The sequence below is a fragment of the Caretta caretta genome, chromosome 7 (genome assembly GCF_965140235.1).
Source record: "Caretta caretta isolate rCarCar2 chromosome 7, rCarCar1.hap1, whole genome shotgun sequence".
NCBI classification, from domain to species: domain Eukaryota; kingdom Metazoa; phylum Chordata; order Testudines; family Cheloniidae; genus Caretta; species Caretta caretta.
In genome coordinates this window covers 222,248-241,409 of record NC_134212.1, presented here as the reverse complement: position 1 = coordinate 241,409, position 19,162 = coordinate 222,248, and the positions used below count along the sequence as shown (strand labels likewise).

Below are 19,162 nucleotides of genomic sequence, written 5' to 3'. Positions count from 1 at the left end.
GATGAAGTGAGCTGTAGCTCACGAAAGCTTATGCTCAAATAAATTGATTAGTATCTAAGGTGCCACAAGTACTCCTTTTCGTGTTGTCCACAATCACCCTTGGGGCCCTAGGTCTCTTCCAGCCTTTGCTTCTTCATAAGTATTTCCCTCCAATTGAATAGAAACATAGGACTGGATGAGACCTCCTGGGTCATTGAGTCTAGTTCTGAGACTGGAACACATGATTTATGAAGAGAGACTGAGGGAACTGGGATTATTTAGTTTGCGGAAGAGAAGAATGAGGGGGGATTTGATAGCTGCTTTCAACTACCTGAAAGGGGGTTCCAAAGAGGATGGATCTAAACTATTCTCAGCGGTAGCAGATGGCAGAACAAGGAGTCATGGTCTCAAGTTGCAGTGGGGGAGGTTTAGGTTGGATATTAGGAAAAACTTTTTCACTAGGAGGGTGGTGAAGCACTGGAATGCATTACCTAGGGAGGTGATGGAATCTCCTTCCTTAGAAGTTTTTAAGGTCATGCTTGACAAAGCCCTGGTTGGGATGATTTAGTTGGGGTTGGTCCTGCTTTGAGCAGGGGGTTGGACTAGATGACCTCCTGAGGTCCCTTGCAACCCTGATATTCTATTATTTTTGTACTAACCTCATTTTCTCATCTTAACTAATAATTTCCCATGTGGTACTCTGGAACCTGCCATGTGGTACTGTATCAAATGTTTTCTGAAGGTCCATATAGATTAGATCTCCTGGATTCCTCTTGTCTTATCAAAAAAAGATGTGTTATTCTGGCACAATCTATCTTTTGTAAACCCATGCTGCTTTTTACCCCTTTTTCCATTTACTACCATGTCTTTAATGTCTGTTTCCTTTAAAAACTGTTCTAAAGCCTTGTATACTACTGAGGTCAAGCTAACGGGTCTGTTGTTCCCAGATTACCTTTTTTCCCTTTCTTAAATATAAGTACTATATTTCCTGTTCTCCAGTCATATGATACTACCCCCAATTTGATAGATTAAAAATTCTAGTTACTGGATTTGCAAATTCATGAGCCAGTTCTTTCAGTATTCTGGGATGGAGATTATCCAGTCCCCCTGATTTGAATGCATTAAGCATTTTGAGTTTTGCTTTCACCTCTGATGCAGTATTTCCATTTCTATACATTCAATCCCAATTAGCCATCCTGCCTTTGCCCACACATTCTATATTATCATCTTTATTGAAAACTGAGGCAAATATTAATTTGGTGTCGGGGCCAGACCAAGATTATCCTTAATCTCTGTCCCATTTCTTATCTTCTTGTTCTCTTTTTATTTATGTGGTACCTTTAACTATTTGTTTTAATTTCCTTTGCAAGGTTTAACTCAACTTGACTTTTGGCAATTATCACTTTACCTCTCCACTTTCTGACCTCTTTCACTTTCCTTGCTGACTGATCCCTTTTTCCACTCCTTTGTAGAATCTCTGCTTACTCCTACTATCACATTTTTGAGGTGGTATTTCATCCAATTAGGTTTGGAGCACTTCCCTACAAGTTTATTCTTCTTGTTGGGGATGCAAGTTCAAGTTAAAGGTGCAAAAATTATCTGGAAGAAATTCCAAGGATTCACATTAAGTCCTTGAGCTCTTCAGTCCAGTTGCCTTCATTAATTATTTCCCTTCATTTCTCAAAGTCTGCCCTGTAGTTGGTGACCTAGTTTTGATTATCCTTCCATTTAATTTAAACTGAATCAACTCATGCTCAGTCAATCCAAGATTTTTTACAACTAGCTCTTCTATAATGTTACTGGTTACTAAAACCAAATCTAAAATAGTATTAACTTTTGTTGGCTTAACGACTATTTGGTAACCAAATCTGTCAGCTATCATATCCAGGAATAACTAGGCCCTACCATTATTAGTAGCATTTGTTCCCCAACCTGTATCTGGGAATTGAAAGTCTCATAGAATGACAGTTCCCAGTAGTATTTATCTACCTAATTCAATGGTAAAAAACTAAGTTACCACAGAGTTACGGTTGCTTGGTACTATGTCATCCCCTTGCAGAAACTAACCTGAGCAAAACTCAATGTACAGTTAATGTTGCCCATGCAACCTTAACTCTGCCCTCTTTCAGAAATATCCCAACATGCCCCATTCACACATATACCATTCCTCTGCCAACAGTGTCTGAAATGTACATGTTCTTCACCTCTTACAGCCCATTCACTCTCAACCACAGGACAAATGGACAGAAAGGAAAAAAAATACAGTCACCCACACCACCTCTGTCTACCCTCTTTGAGCAATGCTTCAATGCGCACATGCTCACAGTGGCCCTTGACACTTTAAGATTCAGGCAGTTCCACACCCTGGTGAACACTGACACTTAGCCAGCTCCCCAGAAACAATACCATATGTGTACAATTTAGGAACTATGTGACAGACTTTTAAAACTCCCTTATACTTACTCACAGGATACCAACTCAACCTATACTTTCACTTACCCATCATTAAAGCATTAGAATTCTATCATATTCCACCTCGCCACCGACATTCTGACAAACTCCATTGTTCCTTCTTCTGATTATTTTGTTTACCAGTCGTTTTATACTTCATTTACAGAAAATGTTGAACTGACCTGTTCCTGTTTTCAAAGCTGGTACTTGGCTGGGATCTGGGGAGGAACACACGATGCCTGACTCTGTCAGAACTGCTGGACTCTCGTAGTCTTCAAAGTAACAAGAATATGATTCTTCCTCATGCAAGGATGGTAAATCCAAGATAGTCAGGAAAATCTGCCAATCAAATATTAATATAAATCCACAATTTGTCCCTTCATAATTCACACTTTTCTAGTTAATATAATTGTTTTCCTAATCTCTCATTTTTAGAGACACAAAAAAATAATTGATCCATCCATCCATTTTCTTTCTAAGACGGCTCCCACTATTGTTTCTAATCACATTATCCTTGCTGCCATTTTCAATGCCATTCCTTAATGTCCTTCCTGTAAACAAGCACCCAGTTCTCTAGATGGAAGCTGGGTTCCCACCGGCTCTTGGCACATCAACAGAATTCTCATCCATGAGACACCTCAGTTTCCCATTGGCTCTTCTAGCAGAGGTCAGAAACTGGGCTGATGATTTTAAACTTTCTTTCATTATCCTTTTAATAATCAGCATCATGAAGCTTTAGAAATCTATAGGTATGCTTACACATGCCAAGCCAAGGACAGACTTTGCAGTAGCAGCACAAGGCAAGTAAGAACCCCCAAAATGTATCACTCTCATAACAATATATGCATAGACATCTGACTTGACAAAGTCATGAAGGAACCCATCCCTCCTGAAACCATCATGACACTTAAGTGCCCTGAGTAAGGCACACCCTGGATGAAGTCCAAAGCTTAGTGATTCAGCTCCCATTGAAGTCAATAGGAGATTTTCCCATTTACACCAGAATGGAAGGTGGCCAACCATCTACAGACATGAAAGGAGAAAGCCACCATTCTTATCACATTGGTATGTTTTCCAAGTACTATGTCACTGCTCACATTTCTCTTTTCTTCTCTGCTGATATTAGCTGGGCTTAGTGACTGGACGGATAAACATTGCTTTGTAGAATTAAAACTCCAGAGCCACTGCTCACTCACTATGGATCTGGAGCACTCAGAGCGACGACTGCACCTGAAGAAAAAGATTTAGGAAACCATCAGCGTGCTCTCCAAAACTGAGGAGGGGATGTATTCTTTGGCTACAATATTGCTGTGAGCAGGACTCTCCCCAGCAAAAGTGGTAGGAAAACCATACACACCAACTACAGCAGTGACAACAAGCTAAGGCATGTAGCCTCAATAGCTCCAACAGTGCTATTTGGCATTGTTGAGGCCTCATCTGGAGTAGTGTGTCCAGTTGTGGGCCCCACACTACAAGGAGGATGTGGAAAAATTGGAAAGAGTCCAGTGGAGGGCAACAAAAATTATTAGGGGTTTGGAGCACATGACTTATGAGGAGAGGCTGAGGGAACTGGGATTATTTAGTCTGTAAAAGAGAAGAATGAGGGGGGATTTGATAGCTTCTTTCATCTATCTTAAAGGGGGTTCTAAAGAGGATGGATCTAGACTGTTCTCAGTGGTAGAAGATGACAGAACAAGGAGTAATGGTCTCAAGTTGCAGTGGGGGAGGTTTAGCTTGGATATTGGAAAAAACTTTTTCACTAGGAGGGTGGTGAAGCACTAGAATGCATTACCTAGGGAGGTGGTGGAATCTCCTTCCTTAGAGGTTTTTAAGGTCAGGCTTGACAAAGCCCTGGCCGGGATGCTTTAGTTGGGGATTGGTCCTGCTTTGAGCAAGGGGTTGAACTAGATGACTTCTTGAGGTCCCTTCCAACCCTGAGATTCTAGGATTCTGTGAATCCAAATTTGGGCATGAATGGGAATCTTGGCCACACTGGGTACATTAGATACAGCACAACTTCATTTTGTAAATTATATTTACAATTTACAGCTGAGTAAACCTGGCCACTAACATTAAAGGTGGAGGTGAGAAACCTGAGAGGAAGAAGGGACATAACAGAGGGTAATGAACTGAACACTGTGGCACTGCATAGACAGAAAAGGATAGCAAGTGGAAGCAGAACCATGTTTGATGGGAGTTGTAGTTCACAGCATTGCTGGATCCACTACCAAGAACTGGAACAGAGTGTCAAAGGCTGAATGTAGAGAGAGGATGAGCCAGTAACAGCAGAAAGGAGAAGGCTGTTAGCTGCATGGAACTGACTAGTTTCCTTGCTGTGGTCAGAGTGAAACCCAGACTGAGATCCACTGGGAAGAATACAGTGCATGGTGACGGAAGAGAAGTGCAGAACTGAGTGAAATGCAGTGGCTCCAATTTGCAGGAACTGGAAGGTGCCAGAGAAAAAGCAGCTGTTGACTAATGGTGGCATTTCCGGGAGGTCGTGTGGGGAGACAGAATCAGATGATAGAAGGATGAGGGTTTAAAGAATGAATGAACACAGAGGAGATGTATGTACCACATGCAGCAGCTAATAGTATTTCAAGTAGGGCTATATAAGTCTAAATGCATGTTGTACAAGATCATATAAATGTACAAATAGAAGAGTTAACATCATCGCATACTGTACCTTATTGGAGTTTTCCAGTAAAACGGACAGAACTAAACAAAAGAAAATTAACTAGCTAATCCCAAATAATCATTTCTCTGAAGAGCCTTGTTGAGGAAGTGATCAGAGATCTTACCGTCCCTGGAGAACACACCAGCCACAGTATGGATCTTTCAGTGTCAAACACGATTCACAATCCAAGTACTGTGAACATTCTAATATGGGAACCTTTACCACCTGCCAGAGAAAGACAAATTAATCTAGTGAAATTCCAGCTCAAAACCCCGCAGCTCCACACACAAGCCCTACAACTTCTGCTCTTCCTAATGTTTCTCATGACACTGATGCTCATTCAACATCCTGTTAGCTACCAGCATCATCTGAAACTAAAGAAATAGGAGCCAAATGTTCAAAAGTGGCCATTCCCATATCAGTGGAAGAGAAATTTGCCCCATTGGATGGTGTTGGCTGCTACAAAAATGCCAAGGCAGAGCTAAGACACGGGTGCTGCTACTATATAAACTACTAGTAGTACAATCTTTTTCACAAACGGAAAACTCTGGTATTGTGAAAAGGTCAGATTTTAATGTCACAGAAAGACTGAGGCACAATAGATTTTATCCCTCTTTTCTCACAGAAGTTGTTGCTGTACAGAGTTATGCAATGGATCCTTGATAACCTCCTGCAGTATGTGCTTCAGTTCAGTTCCTAATAAATATTATAGTGGACTGCCTGGTCTAGTATAGTTAAGGTATAAGCCAGCTGTTGGTTTAAACCTCAGTTCTTCTAAGTGCTCTAAAATCTACATGGTTACTCAGATTGCCTTGAAATTTGATATGGCTCATCAAGCACTGGCCAGGGTGTTCCAAATTTGTGGTCATTTTGACCAAGGGGTTCCCAAAATACAAAAAAGTAAAAAAGTATTTTCTTAATGTTGACATATTTTCACCCAGATCTGGGGATCAAACCATGGCTCTGATCCTGATAAAAGGCTTGCACTCACTTGAGGGTTTCCCCCAAAGAGTGCATGGCACCCACTAACCTTCTGGGGGAGCAAAATTCAGAATGGTATTAGCCGAAGAGCTTGGCTCCTAGTTTACCCTCATGCCTAATGTTCACAAGCAAATCAGATTACACTGAACATGCAAAGATAGAGAAGCCAAGAGGGTTTGTAGTTTAGGAAGTTTCATGGCACCTAGATAGCTCATGGGGATAAGCAGACAACTTAGATCCTAAACTGTGCTCAGCTAATGACACTTCAAATTCCTGGTAGGACAAACATCTGGAAAAGGTCTGAGCTGGAAGGGTTGGTGGAAGGGCTACATGTTGCACGAAATGGTAGGGGAGAGGCTGGAGAAGAAAAGAAACACTCCCATCTTCTCTCATGCATGTAAATTTACTAAGCCAATGTAATAAAGCTCTCAAGATTTTGGGACATATAGATGTCAGATTTCTCTCACTAGCTCTGTTAACAACTACACACTTAGAAGCATGACCATTATCCCCATTCCACTATCACAAAACGTACAGGAGAGAGAGGAGCATTTAGGAATCATACAGTAATGGTGTCGAGAGACCCCCACACTGCAACTATTCCTGGCTCTGGCAGTGGCCTGCTGAGTGACCTTAGGCAAGTCTCTTCATCTCTCTGACATTTTCCTTAATCAACAAGTGTTGTAGCCAACATGGAGGAATTCTACATTAGAGCTTGACAGATAAAGGTGGTCTGACCACAGTACTAAAATTAATGGTAATTTAGGTACACGTGATCATGATTTGATCATATTTCTAATGTGGACCCGGAATAAAGTCCAGACCAGTGATATAAATACATACTTGGTGCTTTAAAAATGCCAATATCACAAAGCTGAAAAAAATTATCAGACAAATCAGCTGGGAGGGAGAATTTAATCAGAAAAATATAAATGATCATCCAAAATTGTTTAAGAATACTTTCACAGATGCCCAAAAAGCCATAATCCCACAACTGAGGAAGAAGGGTTAAAAATCTGACCTGGTTTATGGGGGAAGTGAAGGCAGCTATAAAAAATTTAAAAGATCTATATATCAAATGGAAGAAAGGGGAAGTTGATCGTAATGAATATAAATCAGAAGCTAGGAATTGTAGAAAATTGCTAAGAGAAGCAGAAGGACACAAGAAGAAATCTATGGCTAGCAGAATTAGGGACAATAAGGAGGAGCTTTTTAAGTATGTTAGGAACAAAAAGTATCATAACAATGGTATTGGTCCATTAATAGATGGAAATGTCAAAATTATCATAAACCATGAAGAAAAGGTAGATGTCTTCAATAAATATTTCTGTTCTGTATTTTGGAAGAAAACAGATGATGTAGACATATCATATGATAAAACACTTTCTATTCCACTAGTATCTCAGGAGAATGTTGAACAGCAACTACTGAAGTTAGACATTTTAAAATCAGTTTGTCCAGATAATCTGCATCAAAGAGTTTCAAAAGAGCTGATTTAGGAGCTTACTGGGCCGTTAATGTAAATTTCAAAAAGTCTTGGAATACTGGGGAAGTTCCAGAAGATTAGAAGAAAGCTACTTTAATAAGGATAAATAGGATGACCCAGGTAATTTTAGGCCTCTTAGTCAGACAACAACCTCGGCAAGATTGCAGAGCGGCTGATATGGGACTCAATTAATAAATAATTAAAGGAGATTAATATATTTAATGCCAACCAACATGAGTTTATGGAAAACAGATCCTGTTAACTAACTTGATATCTTTTTTTGATGAGATTACAAATTTGATTGACAAAGGTAATAGTGCAGATGTAATATACGGAGACTTCTCCAAGTCATTTGACTTAGTAGGCATGACATTTTAAAACTTGAATGATACAAAATTAATATGGCACACGTTAGATGGATTAAAAACTGGCTGACAGGTCTCAAAATGTAATTGGAAATCATTATTGAATGGGTGTGTTTCTAGTGGAGTCCCACTGGGATCAGTTCTTGGACCTATGCTATTTAAAGTTTGCAGAGGACACAGAAATTGGGGGAGAGGTAAATAATGAAGAGGACAGGTCACTGATTCAGAGTGCTCTGGATCGCTTGGTAAACTGAGCAAAAGTAAACAATGTGCATTTTAATATGGCTAAACGTAAATGTATACATCTAGGAACAAAGAACGCCGGCCATACTTACCGGATGGGGGACTCTATACTCAGAAGCAGTGACTGAAAAAGATTTGAGAATTGGTGGATAATCAGTTGAACATGAGCTCGTGTGACACTGTGGCCAAAAGAGCTAACTGCAGTTCTGGGATACACAAATGGGGGAATCTCAAGTAGGTGTAAAGAGGTTATTTGACTTCTGTGTTTGGCACTTGTGTGACTGCTGCTGGAATACTGTGTTCAGTTCTGCTGCCACAATTCAAGAAGGATGTTGATAAACTGGAGAGGGTTCAGAGAAGAGCCATGAGAATGGTTAAAGGATTAGAAAACATGCCTTTTAGTGACAGACTCAAGGACCTCTAGTTATTTAGCTTATCAAAGAGGTAAAGAGTAACTTGATCACAGTCTATAAGGACTTCCTTGGGGAACAAATATTTAACAATCGGCTCTTTAATCTAGCACAGAAAGGTGTAACGCAATCCAATGGAGATAGACAAATTCAGACTGGAAATAAGGTGTAAATTTGTAATAGTGAGAGTAACTAACCACTGGAACAAATTACCAAGGATCACAGTAGATTCTCCATCACTGACAATTTTAAGATCAACAGTGGATGTTTCTCTAAACTATGATTTAGGAAATATTTTGGGGGAATCTATGGCTTGTGTTATACAGAAATCAGACTAGATGACCACAATGGTCTCCTCTGGCGTTGGAATCTACGAATCTTGGAATCTACAGGCCAGTCAGCCTCACCTCAGTCCCTGGAAAAATCATGGAGCAGGTCCTCAAAGAATCAATCCTGAAGCACTTGCATGAGAGGAAAGTGATCAGGAACAGCCAGCATGGATTCACCAAGGGAAGGTCATGCCTGACTAATCTAATCGCCTTTTATGATGAGATTACTGGTTCTGTGGATGAAGGGAAAGCAGTGGATGTATTGTTTCTTGACTTTAGCAAAGCTTTTGACACGGTCTCCCACAGTATTCTTGTCAGCAAGTTAAGGAAGTATGGGCTGGATGAATGCACTATAAGGTGGGTAGAAAACTGGCTAGATTGTCGGGCTCAACGGGTAGTTATCAATGGCTCCATGTCTAGTTGGCAGCCGGTATCAAGTGGAGTGCCCCAAGGGTCGGTCCTGGGGCCGGTTTTGTTCAATATCTTCATAAATGATCTGGAGGATGGTGTGGATTGCACTCTCAGCAAATTTGCGGATGATACTAAACTGGGAGGAGTGGTAGATACGCTGGAGGGGAGGGATAGGATACAGAAGGACCTAGACAAATTGGAGGATTGGGCCAAAAGAAATCTGATGAGGTTCAATAAGGATAAGTGCAGGGTCCTGCACTTAGGACGGAAGAACCCAATGCACAGCTACAGACTAGGGACCGAATGGCTAGGCAGCAGTTCTGCGGAAAAGGATCTAGGGGTGACAGTGGACGAGAAGCTGGATATGAGTCAGCAGTGTGCCCTTGTTGCCAAGAAGGCCAATGGCATTTTGGGATGTATAAGTAGGGGCATAGCCAGCAGATCGAGGGACGTGATCGTCCCCCTCTATTCGACATTGGTGAGGCCTCATCTGGAGTACTGTGTCCAGTTTTGGGCCCCACACTTCAAGAAGGATGTGGATAAATTGGAGAGAGTCCAGCAAAGGGCAACAAAAATGATTAGGGGTCTGGAACACATGAGTTATGAGGAGAGGCTGAGGGAGCTGGGATTGTTTAGCCTGCAGAAGAGAAGAATGAGGGGGGATTTGATAGCTGCTTTCAACTACCTGAAAGGGGGTTCCAAAGAGGATGGCTCTAGACTGTTCTCAATGGTAGCAGATGACAGAACGAGGAGTAATGGTCTCAAGCTGCAGTGGGGGAGGTTTAGATTGGATATTAGGAAAAACTTTTTCACTAAGAGGGTGGTGAAACACTGGAATGCGTTACCTAGGGAGGTGGTAGAATCTCCTTCCTTAGAGGTTTTTAAGGTCAGGCTTGACAAAGCCCTGGCTGGGATGATTTAACTGGGAATTGGTCCTGCTTCGAGCAGGGGGTTGGACTAGATGACCTTCTGGGGTCCCTTCCAACCCTTATATTCTATGATTCTATGATTCTATGAATCTGTGAATGATCTATGGACCTGAGCCTCAGTTTCCCATCTGTAAAATGGGGATAATGATGTAAAGTTCTTTGAGATGTACTGATCAAAAGCACTATATAAAAGCTAGGTTGTTTTGTTACTATCTACACACAGTAGTTTATCTACTGCAAATCTAGATGAGAACGGTGATGAACTGGGGTTATGGCTGTATAAATTAGAAATTCTGATTGATACTGTGAAGTTGTACTGTGAAAACCTGCTTTCTCATGAATGCTTGTATGTATGTGGATCCACCATAGCTGACAGGACCTGCAGTGGTTACACACCAGACAGATACTACAGAAGGTGCTTAGGACCTAACGACTAGGTGAAAATATCTGGGAACAGTGGGTGAGCTGCATCCTCAGAAAACCGGTTTAGCTGACTCCTCTGAAGGAAGGGGAGGAAGGTAGGAGCAGTGGCAATTTACCAGGAGTAGAGTAAAAAGACCAGGTGACCAGGAGAGGTTTAAATAAAGAAATACACAAGAACAGGGGGAGTCAGACAAGAAGCAGCAGCTTGGGGCAAGAGAGAGCAAGGTCACAGAAGCTGGATAAGGGGCTCCAAGGAAGAGGTCACTCAGCATTTAGCAGCCTCATGAGGCAGGGGGTCTCTGCCCTGTTTTCTGAGGCCAGATAACCACCAGAACTCTGGACAACCCAAGGGATTCATACCCCAGCCAAAAGAATGACCTGCAATGCTGAGGAAACTGGGGCAGGGACATGCGTTTAATCTTTCATGTTTTGTATGATCTGGACTCTCCTGTGCTTTACATGATTAAGTATAAAAAAGCATAAAGGCATTAGACTATACAAAGTGCATGCGTCTTGTCTGCTTCAGAACCACTGCATGCCCCTGAGAATTAAACTGTACATCACAAACTTCACTTCTTTGGGGCAAAGTTTTGGCAGAGGGGGATGTTTACGTAACTGAGGTCAGTGCTGATCCTGGGTCCTAGGGCAGGTGGGTTTGAAGCCCTGTGATGGGGTGTCTACCGCACATTCATCCTGCAGGGTTTAATGCAAGCCAGATGGGCCAATTAACAAATTAGGTAGCTAATTAAGGAGGCTCAGCTGGGCTGGAATACACAGGCAGCTGAAAGCAGAAGGGGCTGCTGGGATAAGGTAGACATTCCCAGGAGAAAGGGAGGAATAAGTGGAGACTGCAGCCTGCAGTCACACCCTGGGAAGAGGGAGGAGGCTTTGGGAACTGGTAGGCCTAGGAAGAAAAGGGGAACCAGTAGTAGGAAGCAGCCAAGGGATAGAACAGTGAGGCTAGAGAGAGAGGGCCCAGACTGCTAAACTGAGGGTCCCTGGGCTGAAACCAGAGAAGGGGGCGGGCCCAGGTTCCCCTACCAGCCACTGGGAGAGTGGCACCAAGACAGTGGGCGGGAAGACGGCCTCGTACTATTGAGGAGCTAACCCCGCCCACAAGGGGGGAACTCAGATAGTGACATGACCAGAGGGCCACGCCATGAAGAGGATATTGCAGTTCTTGAGGCTGCAAGAGGGGTTGCAGGCGGACAGCAGAGACGAACTGACAGTGTGCAAACTGCAGCCGGAGTTGGGGCAGAGTCAGCCTCAAGCTAATCCCCAGAATACCAGGAGGAGGCAACAACAGTGAGTGATGCGCCCTGTGACAAGCCCCATTTTCAAGACGTGGTAGCAGTCCAAGAGTCAGTGCCCAGGAAATGTGCCAAAAAAGCCAAGGGAGGAAGCAGTGCTCCAGCCTGCTGAGGTTTTAGAAGTGTAACACATGCCAGGGGATCAATAGCTCAGAGGCTTGGATTCTCCTCACAGCAGTCCTAGTGGATGGCCAGGAAGGACTGTTTGCTAGGATCTGTGACAACTGCAACTGCCTAAATGGCTACTAACTCCTACAAACATTCCTCTTTCTGTTTTTAAAAAAAAATTAGGAAATTCACTGATGGAAGACATCATTAAGCAGAGTTAAGGTTGCCTGGTAGTATCTCATGCCCTCAAGAATATCAAGTTCAGCAAAAGTCAAACTTTTGAAAGAGAGGAAACACAGAGTTAAGGTACATGCCAACACAACGTTAAATCTGCCCTCTTTGAGTAATGACCCAATACTTTCATAGCTCACATACTTGAACTCTGCTTTTGCAGAAAGTGCATATCACTAAGGGAACTGGACATGTGACAACCGTAGCAGAGTAATATGCCTTCTCTTTTCTAAGGCAAAATTTGTTTTTAGATCAGCTGTTCTGAACAGGAGCTACCTACACTATTCTACACTCAAGTACTGGGCAACCACACACACAGGTTACGTTTTACAATTCCCTCACCCCCTTCATTCTTACTCATAGGATTTCACCTAACATTACACTTTAATTTACCTATCATTAACCACACTGACAGGGTTTCATATCCCACCTCACTGCTGACAATCCCCATGGCAAGCAGAGCCCTGTACCCCACCTTCTGACACAACCTACACAACTCAGTGCTTAACTGATGCATTCCTTTGATCACATACAGTGGAGCAAAGATTTAGATGTCCTCATATCACATTCACAGCTCTGTGATGCTCCTCAAAGTAATCTCCAGACCTCTTCAGATCACAATCACATCTCTATCAAGATGCTCCAGCTAATGCCTCCACTATTCAGTATAGCTATTCTTAACACAGTGAATGCAGAATGCAGTTAATTCCCTGGAGCTTGGGAATGGCAGGGGGGCAGGGCAGAGTTAAGGTTGTGTTGATGTGTACTTTAACACTCAAGGCAGTCAAGGAAGACAAGACTGCTAAGGAGATGGTTCATCAATGGCTGTTAGCCAGGATGGGCACGGATGCAAAACCATACTCTGAAGTGTCCCTAGCCTCTGTTTACCAGAAGCTGGGAATGGGCGACACGGGATGGATCACTTGAAGGACCAGAGGATCACTTGAAGAGGAGACACTAAATTAATTCTTTGCTTCAATCTTTACTGCAGATGATGAGAGGGAGATTTCCACATCTGAGCTATTCTTTTTAAGTGACAAATCTGAGGAACAGTCTCAGATTGAGGTGTCAATAGAGGAGGTTTTGGAACAAATTGATAAATTAAATAGCAATAAATCACCAGGACCAGAGGGTATTCACCCAAACGTTCTGCAGTTTCACATTTGAGTTCCTTCAGAACTACTAAATGTGATATGTAACTTATCGCTTAAATTAGCCTCTGTACCAGATGATTGGAGGATAGCCAATGTAAAGCCAATTTTTTAAAATGGCTCCAGAGGCCATCTTGGCAATTATAAGGCAGTAAGCCTAACTTCAGTACCAGGGAAATTGGTTGAAACTATAGTAAAGAACAGAATTATCAAACACACAAATGAAGGTAAATTGGGAAAGAGCCAACATGGCTTCTGTAAAGCGAAATCATGCGTCACCAATCTATTAGAATTCTTTGAGGTGGGGTCAACACATATTGGACAAGGGTGATCCAATGAATATAATGTACTTGGACTTTCAGAAAGCCTTTGACAAGTTTCCTCACCAAAAGGTCTTAAGCAAAGTTATCAGTCATGGGATAAGAGGGAAGTCCACTAACACAGAGGTGGGTGAACTAGGGCCCACAGGACTCTCCTGCCCGGCCCCATAGCTCCTGGCCTGGGAGGCTCGCCCCCAGCCCCTCGCCCACAGCCTCCGCTCACTGCGCCGTCGGCTCAATGCTCTGAGCGGCGGGGCTGTGACCTCCTTGGGCAGTGCAGCTGCAGAGCCCAGCCTGACCCAGTGCTCTGTGCTGTGTGGTGCGTGATCCAGCCACCGGTGCTCCAGGCAGCGCGGTAAGGGGGGAGGGAGGATTGGATAGAGGGCAGGGGAGTTTGGGGGGTGGTCAGAGGGTGGGGAACAGGGGGTTGAATTGGGGCAAGGGACCCGGGGAGGGGGGGCAGTCAGGAAGGAAAGGAGGGGTTGGATGGGGCAGCAGGGGGCAGTCAGGGGCAGGGATTCCAGGGGCGGGACAGGGGGACAGGGAGCAACACATCTCGAAGAACACCAGTTACAGAAAAGGTAACTGTCTTTTCTTCGAGTGATTGCTCATGTGCATTCCATAACACATGATTCCAAGGTATATCTGTTGGAGGTGGATAGGAGTTCACAGACACTTGGGATGAAGCACTGCCTTGCCGAACCTGGCGTCCTCCCTAGTTTGGGAGATGATTGCACAGTGCGAGGTGAATGTGTGGACTGATGAACACGTGGCAGCCCTACAAATGCCCTGAATAGAGATGTGAGCCAGAAAGGTAGCGGACGAGGCCTGCGCCCTAGTCGAGTGCGCCCTCACAATCAGTGGCGGGAGAACTCCCGCCAGGTTGTAACAAGTATGGATACATGAAGTGATCCAGTTGGAGAGCTGCTGAGTGGATATCAGCCGCCCTTTCATGCGCTCAGCCGTGGCAATGAACAGCTGCGAAGACTTACTGAATGGTTTCGTATGTTCCAGATAAAAAGGCCAGAGCCCATCTTACATCTAGCATGTGGAGGCGGCGCTCCTCACTGGACGTGTTGGGCTTGGGACAGAGCATGGGTAGGAAATGGCCTGGCCCGTATGATAGGTGGAGACCATCTTAGGGAGAAATGAAGGGTGTGGGCGGAGCTGGATTTTATCCTTATGGAATACTGTATACCGGGGTTCGGTGGTCAGGGCCTGAAGCTCCGATAGCCATTCTTGTGGCGACCCTGCTAGAAGGGTAACTGATCGCCACAAGAAAAACTACTTTCCATGAGAGGTGGGACTAGGAGCATGTAGCAAGCAGCTCAAATGGAGTCTGGCCAGCACCAAGTTCAGGTCCCGCTGAAGGACCGGGGGTCTAACATAAGGAAAGAGGCAATCCAAGCCCTTAAGGAATCGACTGGTCATGGCATGAGGGCACTAGACCCTGGGCTCTGAGATGAAGGAGGTAATCCAGTATAAGATGCATTGGGGCAGCCATTGGCGAGACACCCTGATCGACAGCCCACCGGGAAAACCAAGACCATTTTGCCAAGTAGGCCTGACGCATGGAGGGCCTCCTGCTCTCCAGGAGGATTCGCTGGCCTCCCTTCGAGCAGGTCCTCTTCTCCTGGCCTAACCATTGAGCAACCACGCTGTGAGGTGGAGGGTTGCTAGGCTGGGGTGGAGGAGGCCCCCTTGGTCCTGGGAGAGAAGTTCCGGGAGGGTTGGCAACGGCCATGGCGGGGCAATTGCCAAGCTTGTGAGAGCCCTGTACCAGAGCTGTCTGGGCCATGCCGGGGCGATCAGAAGGATGCAAGCCCTGTCCATCTTGATCTTTTCCAAGACCTTGCCAATCAGGGAAATTGGGGGAAAGGCATACAAAAGTTGACCCGATCAAGACAGAAGGAAGGCGTTGGAGATCGTGCCCCTGCCCAGCCCTCCCCTGGAGCAGAAATGGGGACACCGGCGGAAGTGTCTGGTCGCGAAGAACCCTACATTTGGAAAATCCTGTGCACCACTTCTGGGTGCAGCGACGATTTGTGCTGAGAGGAGAAGTCTCGACTCAGCCAATCCGCCTGAGAGTTTCGGACGCCCGGTAAGTGATGGGCTTCCAGGTTGATATCATGGGCTGTACAGAAGTTCCACAGCCTGAGGGCTTCCTGGCAGAGAGCTGAGAAGCGGGCCCCGCCTTGTCTGTTGATGTAGAACACAAAGGCCACGTTATCCATGAGAACTGTGACCACTCTGTCTGCTAGGCGTGAGCAAAAGGCCACACAGGCTAGGCGGACCGTCCTGAGCTCCTTGACTTTTATGTGTAGGGCTGGTTCCTGCATGGACCAAAGGCCTTGGGTCTGGAGGTTTCCCACACAGGCTCCCCACCCCAAGTCCAATGCATCGTGCACAAACTCACAGTCGGTGGCCAGCCCCTGAACGGGACCCCTCGGAGCATGTTCCCCGGGGTGGACCACCAGCAGAGGGAGGCTAGCACGAGTTTGAGCACAGTGAGGACCTTGTCCAGCCTGTCTCTGGACTGGGAGAATGTCGAGGCCAACCAGAGCTGAAGAGGCAGCATCCTGAGTCTGGCATGATGAACCATGTACGTGCACACCGATATATGGCCCAGGAGCTGGAGGCACACCCTCGTGGTCATCACGGGAAACCTTGTGACTACCCTGATGAGCTCCCTCAAGGTGTTGAATCTGTCCGGTGGGAGGGAGGCTCTGGCCAATGTCGCGTCCAGAATTGTACCAATTAACTCTGTGTTGCACCAGTACCAACGTGGATTTGGTGCTGCTTACCAGCAGCCCCAGTGTGAAGCTCGTGGGCAGGAGTGGTTACTTGATCCTATACCTGTGACCTGGAGCTGCCTTTGACCAGCCAGTCGTCGAGGTAGGAAAAAATCTGGACCCCCCTGACGCCTGAGGTAGGCCACTACCACAGACATACACTTTGTGAAGACTCTGGGTGCCATTGATAAGCCAAATGGGAGGACAGTGAACTGGTAGTGCTCCTGCCCTACCATGAAACGGAGGAAACGCCTATGTCCCTCGAATATGTGAATGTGGAAGTATGCGTCCTGTAGATCGCGGGCGGCGTACCAGTCCACGGGATCCAGGGAGGGGATGATGGAGGCCAGAGAGACCATGCGGAACTTGAGTTTCACCAGGTAGTGGTTCAGGCCTTGGAGATCCAGGATGGGCCTGAGCCCCCCTTTGGCCTTCGGGATAAGGAAATAGCAGGAGTAGTACCCCTTGTATCTGAACTCTGCCAGCACCACCTCCACCGCTCCTAAGTGAAGGAGCCACCTCATCTCTTGCTCAAGTAAGCCTTCATGAGAGGCGTCCCTGAAGAGGGATGGGGAGGGAGGGTGGGTAGGTGGGGCAAAGAGAAATTGGAGGGTATAGTCCCAAGAGATGGTGCTGAGGACCCAACGGTCCAAGGTCAATAGCAACCACTCTGGGAAGAAAGTACATAGGCGGTTGGAGAAGGGAAGGTTGGGTGGATCCCTGGTACAAACTGGTAAGTCGTCCCCGGGTGTCCCATCAAACTGGCGCTTACCTGCCTGCTTGCCCTTGGAGGACCCAGGCTGGGGCACGGGCTGAGACAGTCGCTGTGGGCGCTTTTTATAGGCTCTTGATCTTTTATAAGGGGGCTCGTATTTGGAGTGGGTAGCCTGACTAGGGGCTTGCTGCGACTTGAATTTGGTCCTGGCTGGGGCTGGGACATAGATACACAGAGTCTTTAATGTCGTGCAGGAGTCCTTAAGACCGTGTAACTTCACGTCTGTTTGTTCCGCGAACAGGACCTTGCTGTCAAATGGAAGGTCCTGCAAGAAGTTCTGTGCCTCGCTGGACAACCCCAACAACAGGAGTCACAACGCTCTTCTCGTGGACACCGTGGAGGCCGTAGATCGTGCAGCTGTATCTGCAGCGTCCGAGGCTGCCTCAAGGGCCGCCCTGGCTACAGCTGTGTCCTCCTCGACCAGACCCTTAAACTCCTTATCACGCTCCTGAAGGGAGTCTGCAAATTTTGGCATAGAGCCCCACAAGTTAAACTCATATCTGCTAAGCAAGGCTTGGTGGTTTGCCACCCTCAGTTGGAAGCTCGAGGACAAATAAATCTCTTTCTATAGAATAAGTCTAGTCTCCTTGAGTCCTTATTCTTAGGGGTAGGAGCAGGTTGGCCCTGGCGCTCCTTATGGTTGACTGCCTCGACCACTAGAGAGTTGGGGGCGGGGTGGGTATATAGATACTCGTGCCCTTTGGCAGGCACGAAATACTTCCGTTCTCCCCTCTTAGAGATGGGGGGCAAGGAAGCCAGGGTCTGTCACGGGGCATTTGAGAACTTTGGCACACCTCTTGGAGTGGGAGAGCCACCCTGGCTGGCGCTGTAGCTGAGTGGACATCAAAGAGGGAGTCCGAGGGTTCCTCCACCTCCTCAGCTTGTAGGTTGAGGCTTGATGCCACCCTTTTCAAAAGTTCTTGGTGGGCTTTCATGTCCTTCTGAGGAACAGGAGGAGGAGTAGCCGTGATTACCTCATCGGTGGCAGATGCCACCACTTTGTCACCTTCTGAGCATGGAACAGGAGAGGAGCGCTCCTCTGACCCCTTCCTGGGTGGCTGAGAGAGAGAGGCTGATGGTCTTTTTGAGGCTCCGGCCACCGAGCGAGCCACCACCGGGAGCTGTACCGGGGCCCACAGGGACCACTGGTACCATGGGGCTGGCCAGAGAGCCTGTGGCACCATTGGAGCAGACTTCCCCGCCTGACTCACCAACTGTCAGCGTCGAAGGGAGGCCAGGCTGGCACACGATCTACCGCTATCCCGGGACGGGGAAGAGTGACAGCACCGCGAGTGGTGCCAGGCTCGAGAAGATGGTCCTGGTGTGGAGGAGCGGGAGTACCATCTGTAACAGCTGCTCCGCGAACGGCTCCAATGGGCGAATCCATGATGGCATGGTGCCGGCGATCTACACCTAGGGCTGCGGGAGCAGTGCCGTGGCAGGGACCTCGACCAGGACGAAGAGCGTGACCGGCATTGATGTTCATACCGCAAGGGGCTATGGTAGCTTCTCGGAGCCAATGACCTCCGGTTCCATCTGTCCCAGTGGGGCACGCTCTGATAGTCTGGTCTGCACTCCCTCGAGGTGGATCTGTGCCTGGAATCCCTGCTGCTCGGTACCCTGCCAGACAACCTGGTGGGGGCCGATGGGACTGGTGCGGGCTCCGTGCAGGACGGTCACTGTGTGGAGAGCAGCATCGGGAACTTTCCCTCGACGGTGAGCGATACCATCCAGGCGGCAACTGTGGAGGTCCGAGCACTGACTTCCCTCTGGACTGGAGAGCCACGGGCA

At 46.3% G+C, this 19,162-nt stretch overlaps 1 protein-coding gene across 15 annotated transcripts in view; it reads right to left on the bottom strand.

The window, feature by feature from the left end:
- PLXNB1 (plexin B1) overlaps positions 1 to 19,162 on the bottom strand; it is a 210,951-nt gene that overhangs the window by 74,165 nt on the left and 117,624 nt on the right. For all 15 annotated transcript variants that reach the window (XR_012669163.1, XM_075130149.1, XM_075130148.1 and 12 more), the window contains 3 exons: positions 5,232 to 5,332; positions 3,528 to 3,660; positions 2,613 to 2,769 (listed from right to left, as the gene is read on the bottom strand). Coding sequence is in view for 14 of the 15 variants with exons in the window: in XM_075130149.1 (XP_074986250.1) it covers positions 2,613 to 2,769; positions 3,528 to 3,660; positions 5,232 to 5,332 (391 nt within the window). In the remaining variant the exon portion in view is untranslated. The remainder of the gene's footprint in view (positions 1 to 2,612; positions 2,770 to 3,527; positions 3,661 to 5,231; positions 5,333 to 19,162) is intronic.